At 35.7% G+C, this 16,292-nt stretch overlaps 2 protein-coding genes across 3 annotated transcripts; both read right to left on the reverse strand.

Moving 5' to 3' along the window:
• Window positions 1-2,237: 2,237 nt before the first annotated feature.
• On the reverse strand, window positions 2,238-8,470 carry LOC111988595 (putative metallophosphoesterase At3g03305). Its single transcript, XM_024020384.2, has 4 exons — window positions 7,999-8,470; window positions 6,097-6,338; window positions 3,141-4,715; window positions 2,238-2,693 (listed from the first exon to the last, which is right to left on the reverse strand). Exons 1-4 carry the CDS (start codon window positions 8,405-8,407, stop codon window positions 2,577-2,579), a joined length of 2,343 nt encoding a protein of 780 aa, XP_023876152.1. The 5' UTR covers window positions 8,408-8,470; the 3' UTR covers window positions 2,238-2,576.
• Window positions 8,471-10,080: 1,610 nt separating this feature from the next.
• On the reverse strand, window positions 10,081-12,780 carry LOC111988579 (OVARIAN TUMOR DOMAIN-containing deubiquitinating enzyme 5). 2 transcript variants are annotated; one of them, XM_024020373.2, is made up of 3 exons: window positions 12,518-12,780; window positions 11,610-11,723; window positions 10,081-11,108 (listed from the first exon to the last, which is right to left on the reverse strand). In XM_024020373.2, exons 2-3 carry the CDS (start codon window positions 11,711-11,713, stop codon window positions 10,226-10,228), a joined length of 987 nt encoding a protein of 328 aa, XP_023876141.1. In that variant the 5' UTR covers window positions 11,714-11,723; window positions 12,518-12,780; the 3' UTR covers window positions 10,081-10,225. The 2 variants fall into 2 exon arrangements, with proteins under 2 accessions (XP_023876141.1, XP_023876140.1); XM_024020372.2 differs by having other exon boundaries at window positions 12,438-12,525.
• Between the last annotated feature and the right edge of the window lie 3,512 nt (window positions 12,781-16,292).

Here is a 16,292-nt window from a genome sequence, read left to right on the forward strand (position 1 = left end):
AATGTACTAAAAAAAAAGACCATAAAATTTGGTTTACACTTTGCAAACTGAGGTTTAATAATGGTCCAAATTGACTCTAATTTATTATCTGCAAATTGACTCTAATTTCATCCTAATTTGTATTAACTATAATTGATAGAAAATAATCATATACAATACACATATTGTTTTTTAAAATAATTTATTTTTAGAGTAGAGTGGTTACACACCATGTGACTATTTTGTTAATTAGAATTAATTATTAGTTAACAAAATTAAGAATAAGGAATCAATTTAAACAATTTTTAAATCTCATAGTCAATAATACAAATATTTTTTTACAAAATTCAATAATACAAAAACAAAATATATATATATATAAATAAAAAATAAAAGATGTAACTAACCCAAGCTCCAGGTACATTTGATTAAGAATAAATATATTTTTGCATTTGATTTGATCAATCTAGAACTCTAATAGTTGGAAAATGAAAGGAGGAAGATCAGACGGTTGAGGATGATAGCGTGTGGTATGGGCGAGTGCAGGGAGTGGTCGCTGTTGAATAAAGGAGGAAGGGGAGTGTGTTGGGAGAGTCCCGAGTGCAGTTACTTCGGAACCAAGTGTCCCCGTGGCTTCTTTATTTCGAAGCATCGCGAAATTACTTCCTTGCCCTCGCACCAGAAACCTTTTAGTTCGACGCGTGCGAGTGTGCGTGGGACGCATGAGCCGTACGATTGGGAAAAGTATGAGATGACACGCGGGGGTTGAGCGCGTGGGTGTGGAGGAGGAAACAGATGTGAAAAAAGATGCGATGGACTTGTGTGCTAACCGTCACGAGGTAGTGATGTAGGGGAGTGGTTGAATCTAAAAAAAGTCATGATGCTCTTCCTCGCTCCACCTGTCCCGCTCCCATGCCGTATTACATGGACACAACAAAATGGTCACAACAATTTTCTTACCATAGTTAGCTCAACTACTATGATGCTGTTTGGTCCATAATTTAAAACAAATGTTTTCGGTTTTCAAATAACATTATACGCATTTTTACACACATTTTTATTTATATATATTTTAAAAAAAATTAAAAACTGTTATTTAAACACACGTATAAAAAACAAAATTTGTTTTCAAATAAGGAATTTAATATTCAAATTTCGTTTACACAAAAAATTGATAGATGTCTTAACCTGATGGCTATGGTATTTTATCTGTATATTATCTTCTTCTTCTTCTTTTTTTAAATACATTTTTCCTTTTTTTTAATAACTCAATAATTATAGTTACATTTTTGCCATAAAAAATAATAATAAGGGTAATACATTAACAATCATGAGGCTTGGATTAATACTAGTTTAGTTTTAAAACATTTCAAAACTGATAAATTTGGTCCTTAAATTGATACTTATTTTTCTCCTCTCTGACAATGATTAGAGACCAAGTTTGTCAACTTTTAAATGTTTTGACGTGATTGGTATTAGCATAAAACTTAGAAGTGTTGACGGTATTTTACTCTTACATAATTACATGAGGAATAAATATTTAAATTAAAGATGTCTTCGTTGGAAATAAAAAGAGTGTCAATTAATTTATAAAGCCACGGACTTTAAACAAATTTTTTAATGGTTAATTTAATCACTTCATTTTAAAAAAATAAATATAAAAATCACTTCAAGTCCAAAACACTTTGTCTAAGAGCAAATCTATGTAAGTTGAATGAAAACATACCAGTGAGAGAAAAACCATGACTCAAAAAGTGAAATCGTTTACGCTATTTATTAATTGTCAAATCCTCTTGTACCATTGTACTTCTTTCTTTATTTTTACTATAGTATACTTAATTTGTTATGTCATGTATCTTTTTTTATACCGGTTGTGAAAATTGTTACGGTAGTAGACTTTTTTGTTACGGTGGTAGACTTTTTGTGTATATAAAGGTTGGCTTCTGTACTATATTACAAATCATCAAATATATAAATTTTATTTTCAATTCTAACCTAAATTTTAAATTTATTTTAAAATATAATTAACACATTAAATTATATTCAAATATTTATTAGTGAGTATAATTGTGCAACTTAATGGAATTCAACTGAACCTCAAAATCAACCAACAAACACAAACATATATCTAGTGTTTCGGATGATACAACATCACACTCATAATAAATATTTTTTCCCTGCAGTATTGAGCTTCACTCTTGTTGAGCAATGATGATCTTGGAAGCACACAACAAACAATTTCACTAATGACCAAGATATTGAGTCTAATCTTTGATTACTATCATTGCGAAATTTGATTAGGGAGTAGCTAAAAGCTTATCCATTGATGATAAGAATAGATATATATAATGTGGTACAAATGATGAATAGGTAGTTGTAGGACATTGACTTAATCTTCTGGTAGCTAATAATTTCACATCATTTTTTTTTTTTGTGGGGTCATTCCATTTCAAAGCCCAAAGCATCAATCTCTGCAGTTATGCTATGGTGACTTGTAACCACATTTGTTGTTACATCTAAATATCGAATAGTGCTTCTAATATAATCCACCAAAACTTGATAAGGTTAAGTATATGTCTACTCCTTGCAAATGCTCATTAGATATTCCTGCTCTTGTAGACAGCATATGCCAATAATAGTGGGATTGAAAAGCTATATCCCGGAAAATGAATCAATGGGTTCATCTCATAAGCTTTAACCAAGACTATGCAACTCTGTAATAGAAAAATAGAAAAGGCAAGAAAAAACAAATAAGAAAAAGAGCAACATGCTTGTCACTTTCTTGTACAATGAACAAAAGCCAAAGCAAATAAAATGAAGTTTTTCATTCAATATGACTTTTTAAGTTAATGCAAGAAGATTCTGAACACACACAAGGTACCCTTTGAAGAATATAGTCAACCCCAAATATATAGTGGTATACATATAATTTAAGCCAATCAAATGGACAACTATCGATTATCAATTAAATCAATTCACAACTATTTCCATTTGTGAAAAAGCATCAAGTGTTTCAGTAATCTATCTGTTCCATTTTTTTGTTTTTGGCAGGAAGGGGGGAGGGGTTGAAAATGAAATGATGGCAATGTGGTCATGTACAACAAACATTATCCAAACCATGCATATTGTCAAAATCTAAAATAGATTAGTTGAAGACTAACCTTAAAATGCATCCAACAAATTGCCAAGCATACCACCAAGAGTAGTTTTCGTATCCACCGCTTACCAAAATGAAATTTTGAATTTTGAATGCCTTGGTAACCATACAATAGAAAACTCATTTTTCCCTGATCAAAATCATCCTCTTTCTTCCCTGAAAGCGATAGAAAGTATTCCCTATAGATCACTCTTTCAGCAGCCAAAAATCCAATGACCAAAATGGAAGGCAAAACCACAAAGAATAGATGGGGAAGAACCACCACCATATTATCTGGAAATCCAACATACTCATGTTTTCCCCTTCCATCAGAACTTTTAACCACCCAGCCCATATAAGTCATGTATTCCCTATCCTTACCATCCGAGAAAACTAGCCCACTAAACCAGGGGAGAAATATAAGATGGAGCAAGTATCCTAACATACCATACCATAATATGGGAACCCTGCACAACTCTTGTAAAACCCATGCTATGCCATTTATGAAACCTTTATTAGCAATGAAAGTCTTGAAAGTATACTGCTTCTTTGAGTAAATGAGAAGAGCTTTAGGAGTAAGAAGAATAAAGAATATAAAATAAAGAGTAGACCATAGTATTGGGTTATACAAGGCAGCCCATTGACAACCCATGACAGAAAATTCCTTCCATGTCCAGGAGAGCTTTGCACTTAGACCATTAACAGAAAATGGCCTCAATTCAGTCAAAGTTGATCTGCCCAAGATGTCAGTCACTTCAATTTGCAACCAATATCTATCAGGAGAGGGGTCCTCAAATGCTTTGTAATTCCATGGAGCAGTATAAAGATCTCCCCTGGAGGTGTTATCCACAAGCTTTGTCATAGATGACTCCCAGACCAAATAGAGATTTCCAGGTAAGGTGTCAAAAATCCTAGCCATGACTGACACAATTGGAGAAGCAGAAAATACCAAAGCTCTAACTGAGTCATAAGATGATGGGAGCATAATTTGACATTCATACATGCGATGTGATGAAGATGTTGACATTAAGCGTGAGTCTAGTGGAAATGTGGGCAATACAATTGTATTTCTGGTTCCCAACTTAAAGTCAATGTCAATGTATGAAACATGACCTCTATCAATGGCCAAAATTCGCATTGCTCTACTCTTCCTCCAGTCACCCATCTCCCACTCCCAGAATTCTTCAACTGGTGGGGCTTCAAAAGAACAGTTTACAGTACTTCCAGAAGACATTTGGTGAATATTAAACTGTAAAAGCTTTGGTAAGGACAAAAAATGATGAATAGACTGGTGGTGCCGCTTCAAATTCTTACCAAACCTAGTGTGGAGATGCCCACATAGGTAAGCTGATAGTGAATGCTTGAGGAAAATATCTTTTAGGCTCTTTCCAGAATTTGAGGATGCTGAGAATGAAAGTGGAAAATGCCCAAAGGAAATCTTGGTCACTGGTTTTATTGAATGAGAATTCCACTGCGAGAGCTCCAAATCTAATTCTGCTAATAGTTGATCAGTAGGATGCCCAAAAAGATTAGTTGGACCTCGTAATCCAAAGGACATTGTGCTGTCAAAGCCGACAAAGAGATGTTTCTGCTCACCAGTCTAGTTATAAACCACAAATGTACATAAGGAAAAATGAAAGGGGAAATAAAAAAGAAAAAAAGAAGAAGAAGAGAGAGAACAAAAAGAAAAAGAAAATCTTTAGAATTAACAATCATCAACATTACACTAGCATTGTCAATCCAGGCTTGAGATTCTGTAATGAAAGTTATAACTCCGTATATATATTTTCTCAGCAGCATAATTCAGTTTTTCCAAAACTTGGGGCTGTTTAGCTTTTTCCTAGAAGTAGACTAATACCAAGTCCCCGCACCCCCCGATTATCCATGAGTCAAAACACAAAGTCCTTCCAAAATTATGTCCCATGACTTTATGATATCAAATGGCTATATAAGTATGTTCATATGACTTTATAATATCAAATGTATATAACAATCTATAACTTGACTTTACATGCATAAACAAAAAATGGTAGAAAAATGACTAACAGTTTCATAAGTCTACACTTTCCAAAGGTAAGTGAAAAGCAAAATCCAATTTCTTTATTAGCACCCAAACAAGACTTAGATACGGATTAGCATGAGTGTCACATCCACAAGCATCCAACACACTAAATTTCCAATAGGAGAATGTCATATCAGTCATATCAATAAAAAATATATAAAAAGCTTGAGTTTTTGAAAGAATAGGAGAATGTCATATCAGTCATATCAATTAAAAAAAATATAAAAAGTTTGAGTTTTTGAAAAAAGATGAAGAGTTGTTTATTGAAAACATCATAGCCAAAAATCAAATTTTCCAGGTTTTCCTAGCCGTCCAATGATTAATATCTCTAGTCCCATTCTTAGATATTCAAACATGACGCATTTGCTCTAACCCCCCTCCCCCCTTGGCACTTATAATTTCAAATTAAAGAAGACATTAAAAAAAAAAAAAATCAAACATTTATAGCAAAATATATGAAAGCTAAATCACAACTTTGCAATATACATATAAAGAAATGACGCAACAACATCAAGCTTATTGTATTAGGTACACGGTATGTTAAAAAAAAAATCATCTGGTGTGAAGTCCGGGTTATTTTCAAGTTCTTTGGAAAGGTTGGGGGGGGGGGGGGGAATTAATGGTTTTCTATTTTCCGCATAATTTTCTCATGGGAAATCATGTAGGCGTTTGAGAAAGAAAGACATCCTCCATTCATGACAAGAAGAGACCCTAGAGAAATTTTCAAATTCATCAAGTAGTGGTGTCAACTACTAAGAGGGGGGGGGGGGGGAGAAGAGAAAAGAACAAACCCAAATTCTGTAACCAGGATAAAAGTAGCCTTAATGCAGAGCAGTTATATTGCCATTGAGACCATGATAATAGGAAAATCTCTGTAGCAGTAAATATTGACGAACCAGCTACAGGGTAAACAACTGACCTGCAGAGTGACACTGTTGACATTTCCATGTCTGCCCAACTGCCCGTTGATGCTATATTTTGAAAAGAAATCAAATGAACCACCAACAGCTGGCACACCAAAATTATCATGATTCCCCCTAAGGTCGAAGAAGATATTCTTGTCAAGTCCGCTCCTTTTTATAACATCTTCCATTGTGTTCTGGTATTCCACCCACTCCTCCTCATTTTGCTTCATTGTTAACAAATCTTTGCTTTTCCCATCTAGTAAGGACAAGGAACACAAGAAGATTACAGAAGATAGAACCATCAGGACTTCAGTTTGATAAGAACATCAAAAGTTTCAATCATTTGCAGCTTGATTGTGAGTATAAATAAGACAACTTTAGACAGATATGAACAAATTCAATGAAATAAGCATATAGCAGAAGCAAAACATCCAAGTCTGCGAATGGATTCACCAGATTTGTCTTTGTGATTACATAATCTCAACTCATCTGAGTTCAATAATGCCAGCATATCTTTCAACAACTCAAGATTGGATCTTCAGGGCCCAATGAAATTGTGTTTGGGAACTTTTTTTTTGTCAGAAACAGTTGGAAACTATGGAGTGACTCAGGAATAAATCATAAAGACATACATATGCATATGAATAACACACACACAACCATATCAAAGGCCCAAAACTCTGACGCAAGATAAGAACCTTAATTAAAAATTGCTTAAGTCTGCAAGTGCAACCACCAAATTCGTCTTTGTGGTTACAGATTATCAGACAGATCATCAATGAGCCTAATGCAGCAGCATCTAATTCAACCATTCTGAATTGAACTTACGGCCCTTTTTGGAAATACAATGCAAGAGTCATGAATTATGTAATTAACTCACATCTGACGGCATTTGACCCTACAACCTCACCCACCACCCCATACTTATGGGATGGAACTTGGAGCTGCAGCTAGGTCCAAAGCTGCTCACCCTCCTCAAAAACTTTTGTCTATATGCTTGTATATTGTGTTTAAAATTGTAAAAAATGAATTAAAAAAGAGGTTGTGGCTTCAAGACCCATTATGTATGAAACTTACTGAGAGAGAGAGAGAGAGAGAGAGAAGGGGTAGGGGGTGAAGGAGAGGGGATATCTGGTTTCAACACCCAAAGTAACACCAAAGTCATATTTTCAGTATTATTTATAATCCATGTAAAATTCTGGCATGTTTTCTCAATATTCTGTGCCCATCTCAGTGAAAAGATCACCAAACCTTCTAGTATTGGCCATGTCCAATGCACTGAAAGTCTGAAACTTCTTAAAGTTCCTAGAACTGTATGCTATCTTCTCCAGACCAATCCTCCATGAGCATGAGGATGATAAATTGATAATTCAGGTTGGCCAATGTCCACTAAACAATAAAGTAAGATATCCAAATGGCCCTGAATATACATAAATTCCGTTCATCAACAGGAATTATTCTTTAAATTATTTTAATCAATCAAAATTTCAACAAGTCTTCAAATGGACACAGAATAACAAAACAAACCCGTAATTTATTGACCACAGTAACATTTCTTTCTAATTAAATAAATGAATACTCTTATTCTCCAAAACTAGATTGTAACCCGTGCTCAACAGTAGTGATATGAGGAGAAACGGTCGCCTTGTTTTTGTGCTGTGTATTGTGAATGAGTCACTTGACACCAACATTAAACTACAATTAGATATAAGTCGGATTCTGATTGTGTTTCGGCTTTAATATGTTGTGTGTGTGTGTCTCAAATTTCTAGCCACAGCAATAAGAACAAAAAGAAACCCATGATCCCTCATACCTCAAAACTCAGTATTAGAAACCCAAAACATGAAATCCAATGACACCCACAAAGCATATATGATATATTAAGAAAGAATGAGAGAAAAGGGTGTGGTGGAAACCTGTGAGATCACCAGTGATGAGGACAAGGGAAGGGTTGATCATGGAGAGAGCAGGGCCCACAATGGTGTTGAAGTCAAGTGCCCTGTCAGGGTTGTGGACACTGAAATGGAGATCAGAGAGCTGAACCACCCACACCACTGATTCAGGACCACCCTTCACATCTATCACTCTCCTGCTGTTGTTGTTGTTGTTGTTGTTGTTATTCCAATTGGGTTTTGAAGAAAAACCTTGTCTTTCCGATTCTTCTTGTTCTTGTTGTTGTTTCTGTTCAATAACTCTTGCTGCTTCATGGGAATTGGTGGTGAGGCATAAGCATAAAAGCATCATCAGTGTGAGAATGGTACCCATTTTCCCAAATCCCCAACACACTCTTGGAAGCTGGAATTGCTCTTCAATTTCCAGCACCATTTTATAGGATCAGAGCTAGTCAGCAACCGGGTCCGGGTCGGGTCAGTTCAGATCCACCAGTTTGTTTGTTAGTTTTGTCCACACCCGCATCTACAATTGTATTGAATGGGGCTCGGGTTGAGATGAGTTTAAATTTTGGTTAATAGACCGACTCATAATAGAATTGGATTTTTTTTTTTTTTTTTTTTTGAGTAACTAATCGGGTAACGTTGTAAATGGTTGTTTAATCACCATATCAAGCATTTTTACACACTTTTTTACTGGCACATTTTTTTTACAAAATTTAAACAATATTACTAAAAATTTCTTACCAAATAGACCTAAATTTTCAAATTAGAAACTAGTTTTTTTAGAATAACTCTATGTCTATAATACAGTTTTTAACAAATCATTTTTCTAACCTTTTTTTTTTTTTTTAAATTATAATCATTCTTTATACTTACTACCCAAATTATTTACTAATAACCCAAAATCTAAACCCTAAATCAAAATCAAAACATAAAATCTTTTAAAACTTACTGTTAGGGAGATGAGAGAAAGGAATGAGTGAAATTGAGAGAGAGAGAGTTGAAACCTAGGTTGGGTTCTTTAAAAAAATTTAGGTTAATTAGTGTTCCACAGCTTAACCCAAAATCGATAACAACCTAAATATGTGACCTGACAGTCGAATCAAATAGACTCAAACTTGCCCAAAACATGTCAGGTCAAGTTGAGTGGGTCCCTGCTCACCTCCTACTAGTTACATGAGGTTGGCTTAAGTGTTATATACCACCGAGGGTGGTGGTCAAGGGACCTACTCTCACATGGTTTAGGAAGTGGAGGTTGCAAGATTGAATCCCACGATGGAAGCACTTGGGAAAAAACTTCACAATCCCTAACTTCTTGCCCATGAGTGACCTTGTGGGGTTGGAAAACAACTCCTTGCTTGTAAGCCCGATCCCAACAGGTGGTCACATCGAGGTAGAAAAGTTACTCAGGTCGCCTGCTCTACTTTTTTTTTTCAGTAGGTTTGGGGAATATGTATAAGAAGGGATAACTTGCTTTTGTTTGCACTTGTAATAAGATGTAAGTTTTTTCCCTGGTCAAGGTCTCCTGTAGTGTTAAGAGTGTTTCCAAGACAACAACATTCAGTTGATAGTAACGAGTAACCTTCTGTATGACACTTTCTGAATGTGGTGAATCTCATGCGGTTGTCATGTATGCACTGTGTAGAAGTTTTATAAGAGCCTGATTGAGGATTGATCTGTAATTGGTTATATTTTTGGTTGAGTTCCAATCACTCTTTTTTGGCCAGGAATTCTTGACACTCTTTGACCACAAATTTCCATGCTCATGCAACCTTGGGTATATGTTAACGTAGTATTAGAGACAGCAACGCAGGAACTAGCCAAGGAACCAAAAAAAGAGACAGTAACGCAGATATCTTTGAGTTGAACCAGGATTCACAATGTCACATAATCACATTCAACAAAGAAAACAACAAAGCTTCATGTGCATTGAGTCAAATAGAAAGGTAATTCTGCCATCTGCGATAACACAGCATTTGAGACAAATAGAGAGGTAATTCTGCTGTCTGCAGTAACACGACAGAGGATTTTTGATTTTCTATCTTCGATTTGCCTTAATTTCGTGAACAAAGGGTAATTCAATCTTAAGGAGTAACAAGTAAGAAATTCCAACCATACAAGTTCAATTAAATTTTCTGTAGTTTCACTCAAAAACAATCCCATGAAAGCAAGGTCTTTGTGATCATATTGTCCTACAATTCAGTACCACTAATATTTCATCTAATTTTATACTCAACTTTAAGGACACTTATTAGACTACAATGGGCACCACAGAATTATAGTGCTCACCAAGCCCAAATGCATGCTTATGGTATGACAGCATGATACTTGAATTTGATGAACCATTCCCATCATTGGATTTGTACTCCTTTCCCATCTCTACATCAGGGAAGGACCCCGATAATATCATGATATGTTTTCTAAGGCAGTGAGTTAAAGCACCGAGCTCTAGTTGGCCTCCCCATGCCGCAGTTGACTCCACTTCTTTGCAGTAATTCTCAAATCTCTCTGTAACTGAATTATCAGAATCACCCTCTAACACATTCTCTGACAGGAAAAATGGGATGAAATCAGATACATGTTTCCTCATATAAGAAGCCACCATTTCTCGAAGCTCTTGGTATGTATAAGGAGATGAACCACCAGAGAGGAGGGCTAACTGATTCTCAACTGCTCGGTAGAGGCAGTGCCCATCTGGCTTTATTTCAGTAACAGTCAAACCAAGGGGTTCAAGCTTTCTTTCCAGTTTCTCATTTTCAATCATTCGATCACTTATAATGTTGCTCTGCTCTTCTTGGATTCTTTGCTCTCTTGCTGCTTCTTCCTGAGCTCTTTTTTCTCGCCTCTTTGCACCCTTGCTGGGCTTTGAATCCTTTAATTGGTCAGGTTGACTGGTAACAGAAACCCCAGCTATGGCTTTCACCAAAGTGTCAATATTGCCTTTTCCATTTCCATTACTGCCACTATAGCCTAATGAAGCAAGTTCTTTGGCATGTTTTTCTTTAAGCTTAGCAGAAAGTTGAGAAACCTCTTCCTCCACGTGCTTCTTCTTAGCTTTCTGTTCAGCCTTGCTACCTTTGGCTGCTGCCTTTTTCAGCTCAATTTCCTTGTTCTGCAGCTGTGATATCTCTTTCCTGCACACAAATAATAGTCATTTCTCATTTGTGCAATAGCATGAGAATTTGAAAAGGCTGAAACACAAAAATACAACAATTCTGAGGGACAAGCCTCAATGGCTCAATCACACAAAAAGAATAATAAATAACAAAAATCACATTCCTTTCAACCATTAATTTGCAGAGCAGGGAACAGTTGAGGCATGCTATGATCAAATCCAGCACCAGTCAAATTGTTTTACTTTAAACTAGGACAGTGTCTCATATTATACACTGTGCTAATCAAAATTTAATTCTTTCTTCTCCACTATTTTTTAGAAAGGGGAACAAGACATTGTTAACACCGCCTCTTTCAACAAGGATATGTCTTCATAGTAAACTACCACTTGTATGTTGGAAAACTAGGAATAAACCAGAAGCAGCCAGAAACCATCATTGTTGCAAAATAGTTAAAATCAAGAAATAAACAAAATGAAAAGCGGTGAAGTGATTACAAAAGATTTGTGATGAATAAATGACCTGTGCCTAGCAAGCATTTCATCACGAGTTTCCTCTTTCTTTTGTGACGCATTATCTGAAATTGCTTCAGACATTTTATCCTCTATTTCTGGAGTGTCCTCCATTTGAGCAACCCTGCAATCAAGGTAGACAATAATGCAGAGCACAGGGTGGAAACCTTCCAATGCAAAATAACTAGTATTTTAGATCTTTTGAACCCACAATAAGCACCGTGGGAAAAAGGGAGAGTCTGGTTTATCTGCGTTTTCAAAGTGTACCTTTTGGGATGCTAAAAGAGCAGATTTTGGGGACAACCCACAAGTTTATGAGACAAGACACAGATAAATTTATTAATGTGAATGATTTGACAATAAAGTAAGCATTTTGGTGAAAAAAAACCCAGTTGGGTTGTCCTATGTTTGAGTAATAGAGGCGTGGGGAACACAGGAAACCAAACAAAATTGAATTGAGCAATATTAGTACAACTTGCTCACTAACTGTTCGACTAAATTACTCAGAGACCAAAATACCCAATAAGTCATTGATTCTAATCCAAAAGAAAACAAAGAAGCATAATATGCTAATAGTTGTTAATTGGGAACTTGTTCATACCACAGAACCCACTTATCACATTTTGCTTTCTTGGTTTGCCCAAACAATGAAACACATAATGAAACTAACAGTCTAATACCCAAAATCTTTTGTGCCTGAAAGTTAAAGAAAACTACAAAATATCAAAAACCCATGAAGCAAAATAACACCCAATCGAACCCCAACTTTACCAAATACCAATACCCAAAATCTAAACCCTAAAACAAAAATCAAAACAGAAATATTTTAAAAACTTACCGTTAGAGAGATTGAGACTTGAGAGACTGAGATTTATTTAGAGAGTTTGAGAGTGAGAATGAACGAGAGAGGGACCTTACCTAGATCGGGTTCTTAAATAGATCGGGTCAATCAGTGACCCAAAACCGATAGAAACCCGAATGAGTACCCGAAATCCGAACCGAACCGAACAGATTCAGACCCGCCCAAAACATGTCGGACCAGAGTACGCTCACATACACAAGCCTTTCACAAAGACACCAAACAAGCCTCGCGATCCTAGTTTTCTTCCATCTACCCAATGACAATGTATAAAGTCAAATAAGGGGCGGGACAATCAGTTTAGGACCACACATCATGAAGAAGAGGTTTCTAATTAGAGTCTGCTTAGGGTCAAAACGTAAAGAGAAATAGCCCTTTCTTTCTTTCTTTCTTTTCTTTTCTTTTCTTTTTTTTTTTTTTTTTTTTTAAGAGTGTTTTAATCCATAATGTTCACTTCCGATTTATTTTTAAGAGAATTTCAACTTATAACATCCGCTCTTGATGATAGTTCTTTATTATCAGACCAAGTCATCAATCAATTTTTGATGTAAACAGGAGATTGTACCTTAGATCTTTTATTTAATCATCAGAGATTTTACTAGTTGAGTTAATTGGAATCCACAGCCCTTCCTATCTTTTGCATTTCTAAGTATAACTTTAGATATTTTTAAGATATATTATGGAACTCTTTTGAAATGAGAATGAGGAAATTATTTGACCTTACATCTATCTGTATAAATTTTGAGTTTTTTTTTTAATGAAAATTTTGATGCATTGTTAAGTGTGAATTTTGACATTGGATATTTTAATTTTTGTTCATATTTATTGAACATGCAAAGATCACATTTGGATTTAATTATCTTTTTTCAAGATAAAATGTGATACATATAGGATCATTGATTGAGACTTTGATCATCGTCAATATGTAATGAACATCTGCATGATCTATCCAAATACATTATTTGTGTTAGAAAAATATTAAAGAGTGAATAAAAAATTGACTTTTAATGTGTCCACTTGAAAATGTTATTAATGTGGTGAAAATCTTTTATCACATAGAAAAGGAGAAAGATATTACGAGTTTATATGCTCATGGGCAGGACATTAAGTTGGACTTTAACATGTGCGGACTAGGCACTCTTGTCCAAATAATAATATTTTATTATATTTTTTTTGAGCCTGTAAGTCTATCCACAACAATTATTCTTGAACAATGTGTCAATTCACTAATGTATATATATCCGTAGTCTCTCATTCATAAAAGAAAATAAATAAATAAAATTTGGAGAAACTTTTTCAGAGAGAAAATATTTTGTGCATTAGAGAAAGAGACATAGTTCGCAAGCATAGACCTTATGTGCTTCTTCTCCATAGTGTAGATCATTTTATGCTTGAAGACAAATGTTCGTGAGTCTCAAAACACTACAGATTGTGTAAGGGGCGAAATCTGCTTTAAGGAGATATTGTCGAACACAATACTTGATCTGTATCATTCATTCTTTATGCATTTAGTCTGTGAGTTTTTAATTCTCTTACAGATCACCACCGCACACCCTTGGCGCGATAGTCTCTCCACAATTGTAAGTGCTTGTGGGGTGTGTGTTGGGTTTTGTGGAGCTTAATTTATTTTTGGCCTATTTTGTAGCCTATTGTAATCCTGTGCGCAGGATATAAAAGCAACTTTTGTGATTAGGGTTTGAAAATTGTTGTTGTGTTTTTAGAGAGAGAGAAAAACATTGTAGCCGCACTTTGTATTTTTTCCCTAATAATAGTGAAATCCCTGCAACTCCGTGGACGTAGGTAAATTGCCAAACTACGTAAATACTGTCTTGTGCGAGTGATTATTTTTCTTTGACGTGTGTTTTCTCTATTTTTTTTGTTTCTCACAGGTTGGAATTTAGGTTGAATTTCCAACAACTGGTATCAGAGCCTAGGATTAGGTTTGAGTGGGAGCAATGGCAGAGGAAATAGGAAAGGCGTCTGGAATAGAAAAGTTTGATGGCACAGACTTTGCGTATTGGAGGATGCAGATTGAAGATTATCTTTATGGGAGGAAATTGCATCTGCCTCTTTTGGGGACAAAACCTGAGGCGATGAAGGCTGATAAATGAGCTCTTCTTGACAGATAGGTACTGGGAGTTATCAGGTTAACTCTGTCTAGGTCTGTTGCACATAATGTTGTAAAAGAGAAGACCACAGCAGATCTGATGAAGGCTTTGTCTGGTATGTATGAAAAGCCATTAGCAAACAACAAGGTGCATCTGATGAAGAAACTGTTCAATTTGAAGATGGCAGAGAATGCATCAGTAGCACAACATCTGAATGAATTTAACACTATCACAAATCAATTGTCGTCTATAGAAATTGATTTTGATGATGAGATTCGTGCTTTGATTGTCTTGGCTTCTTTGCCAAACAATTAGGAGGCAATGAGGATGGTAGTAAGTAATTCTGCAGGAAAAGAAAAGCTTAAGTACAATGATATTCGAGATTTAATTCTAGCTGAGGAGTTTCGCAGAAGAGATGCAAGTGAAACCTTAAGATCTGGTTCTGCCCTAAACCTTGAGACAAGAGGCAGAGGCAATAATAGAAATTCAAATCGGGGTAGATCAAAATTCAAAAATACTAATCGGAACAGAAGTAAATCTAGATCAGGCCAACAAGTACAATACTGGAATTGTGGGAAAACAGGCCACTTTAGGAACCAATGCAAAAATCCTAAGAAGAAGAATGAAGATGATTTTGCTAATACTGTAACAGAAGAGGTACATGATGCATTACTTCTTGCAGTAGACAGTCCACTTGATGATTGAGTTTTGGACTCAGGAACTTCGTTTCATACCACTCCACACCGAGAAATCATACAAAATTATTTTGTATGTGATTTTGGTAAGGTGTATTTGGTTGATGGTTCAGCCTTGGATGTTGTAGGTATGAGAGACGTCCGGATATTGTTGCCTAATGGATCTGTTTGGTTACTGGAGAAGGTTCGACATATTCCTGACCTGAGGAGGAATCTGATTTCTATTGGACAACTTGATGATGAAGGGCATGCAATACTATTTGTTGGTGGTACTTAGAAGGTTACAAAAGGAGCTAGAGTATTGGCTTGTGGAAAGAAGACTAGCACTCTCTATATGACCTCAAGTCCAAGAGACACAGTTGCAGTTGCTGAAGCAAGTACTGATACAAGCCTATGGCACTGCAGACTTGGTCGCATGAGTGAGAAAGGGATGAAGATGCTGCTGTCAAAAGGAAAACTACTAGAATTGAAGTTCATTGATTTTAACATGTGTGAAAGCTGCATCATAGGAAAGCAGAAAAAGGTGAGCTTCTTGAAAATTGGTAGAACACAGAAGACTGAAAAATTGGAGTTAGTACACACTGATTTGTGGGGGCCTTCTCCGGTTGCATTCCTTGGAGGTTTAAGGTACTACATCACTTTCATTGATGACTCAAGTAGAAAAATACGAGTTTATTTTCTGAAAAATAAATCTGATATATTTGAAAATTTTAAGAAGTGAAAGGTCATGATTGAGACAGAAACATGTCTAAAACTAAAATGTTTAAGGTTCGATAATGGAGGAGAGTACATAGATGGAGGGTTCAGTGAGTATTGTGTTGCACAAGGAATTAGGATGGAAAAGACCATTCTTGGGACACCACAGCAGAATGGTGTGACTGAGTGCATGAACAGAACTCTTAATGAGCGTGCTAGGAGTATGAGGTTACACGCTGGACTACCAAAAACTTTCTGGGCTGATTCTATTAGTACTACAGCTTACCTGATAAATCGAAGGCCATTAGTTCCCATAGAGTTCAAACTTCCTGAGG

This window comes from Quercus suber, unplaced genomic scaffold, assembly GCF_002906115.3.
Source record: "Quercus suber isolate HL8 unplaced genomic scaffold, Cork oak 2.0 scaffold_354, whole genome shotgun sequence".
In the NCBI taxonomy this organism is placed as follows: Eukaryota; Viridiplantae; Streptophyta; class Magnoliopsida; order Fagales; family Fagaceae; genus Quercus; species Quercus suber.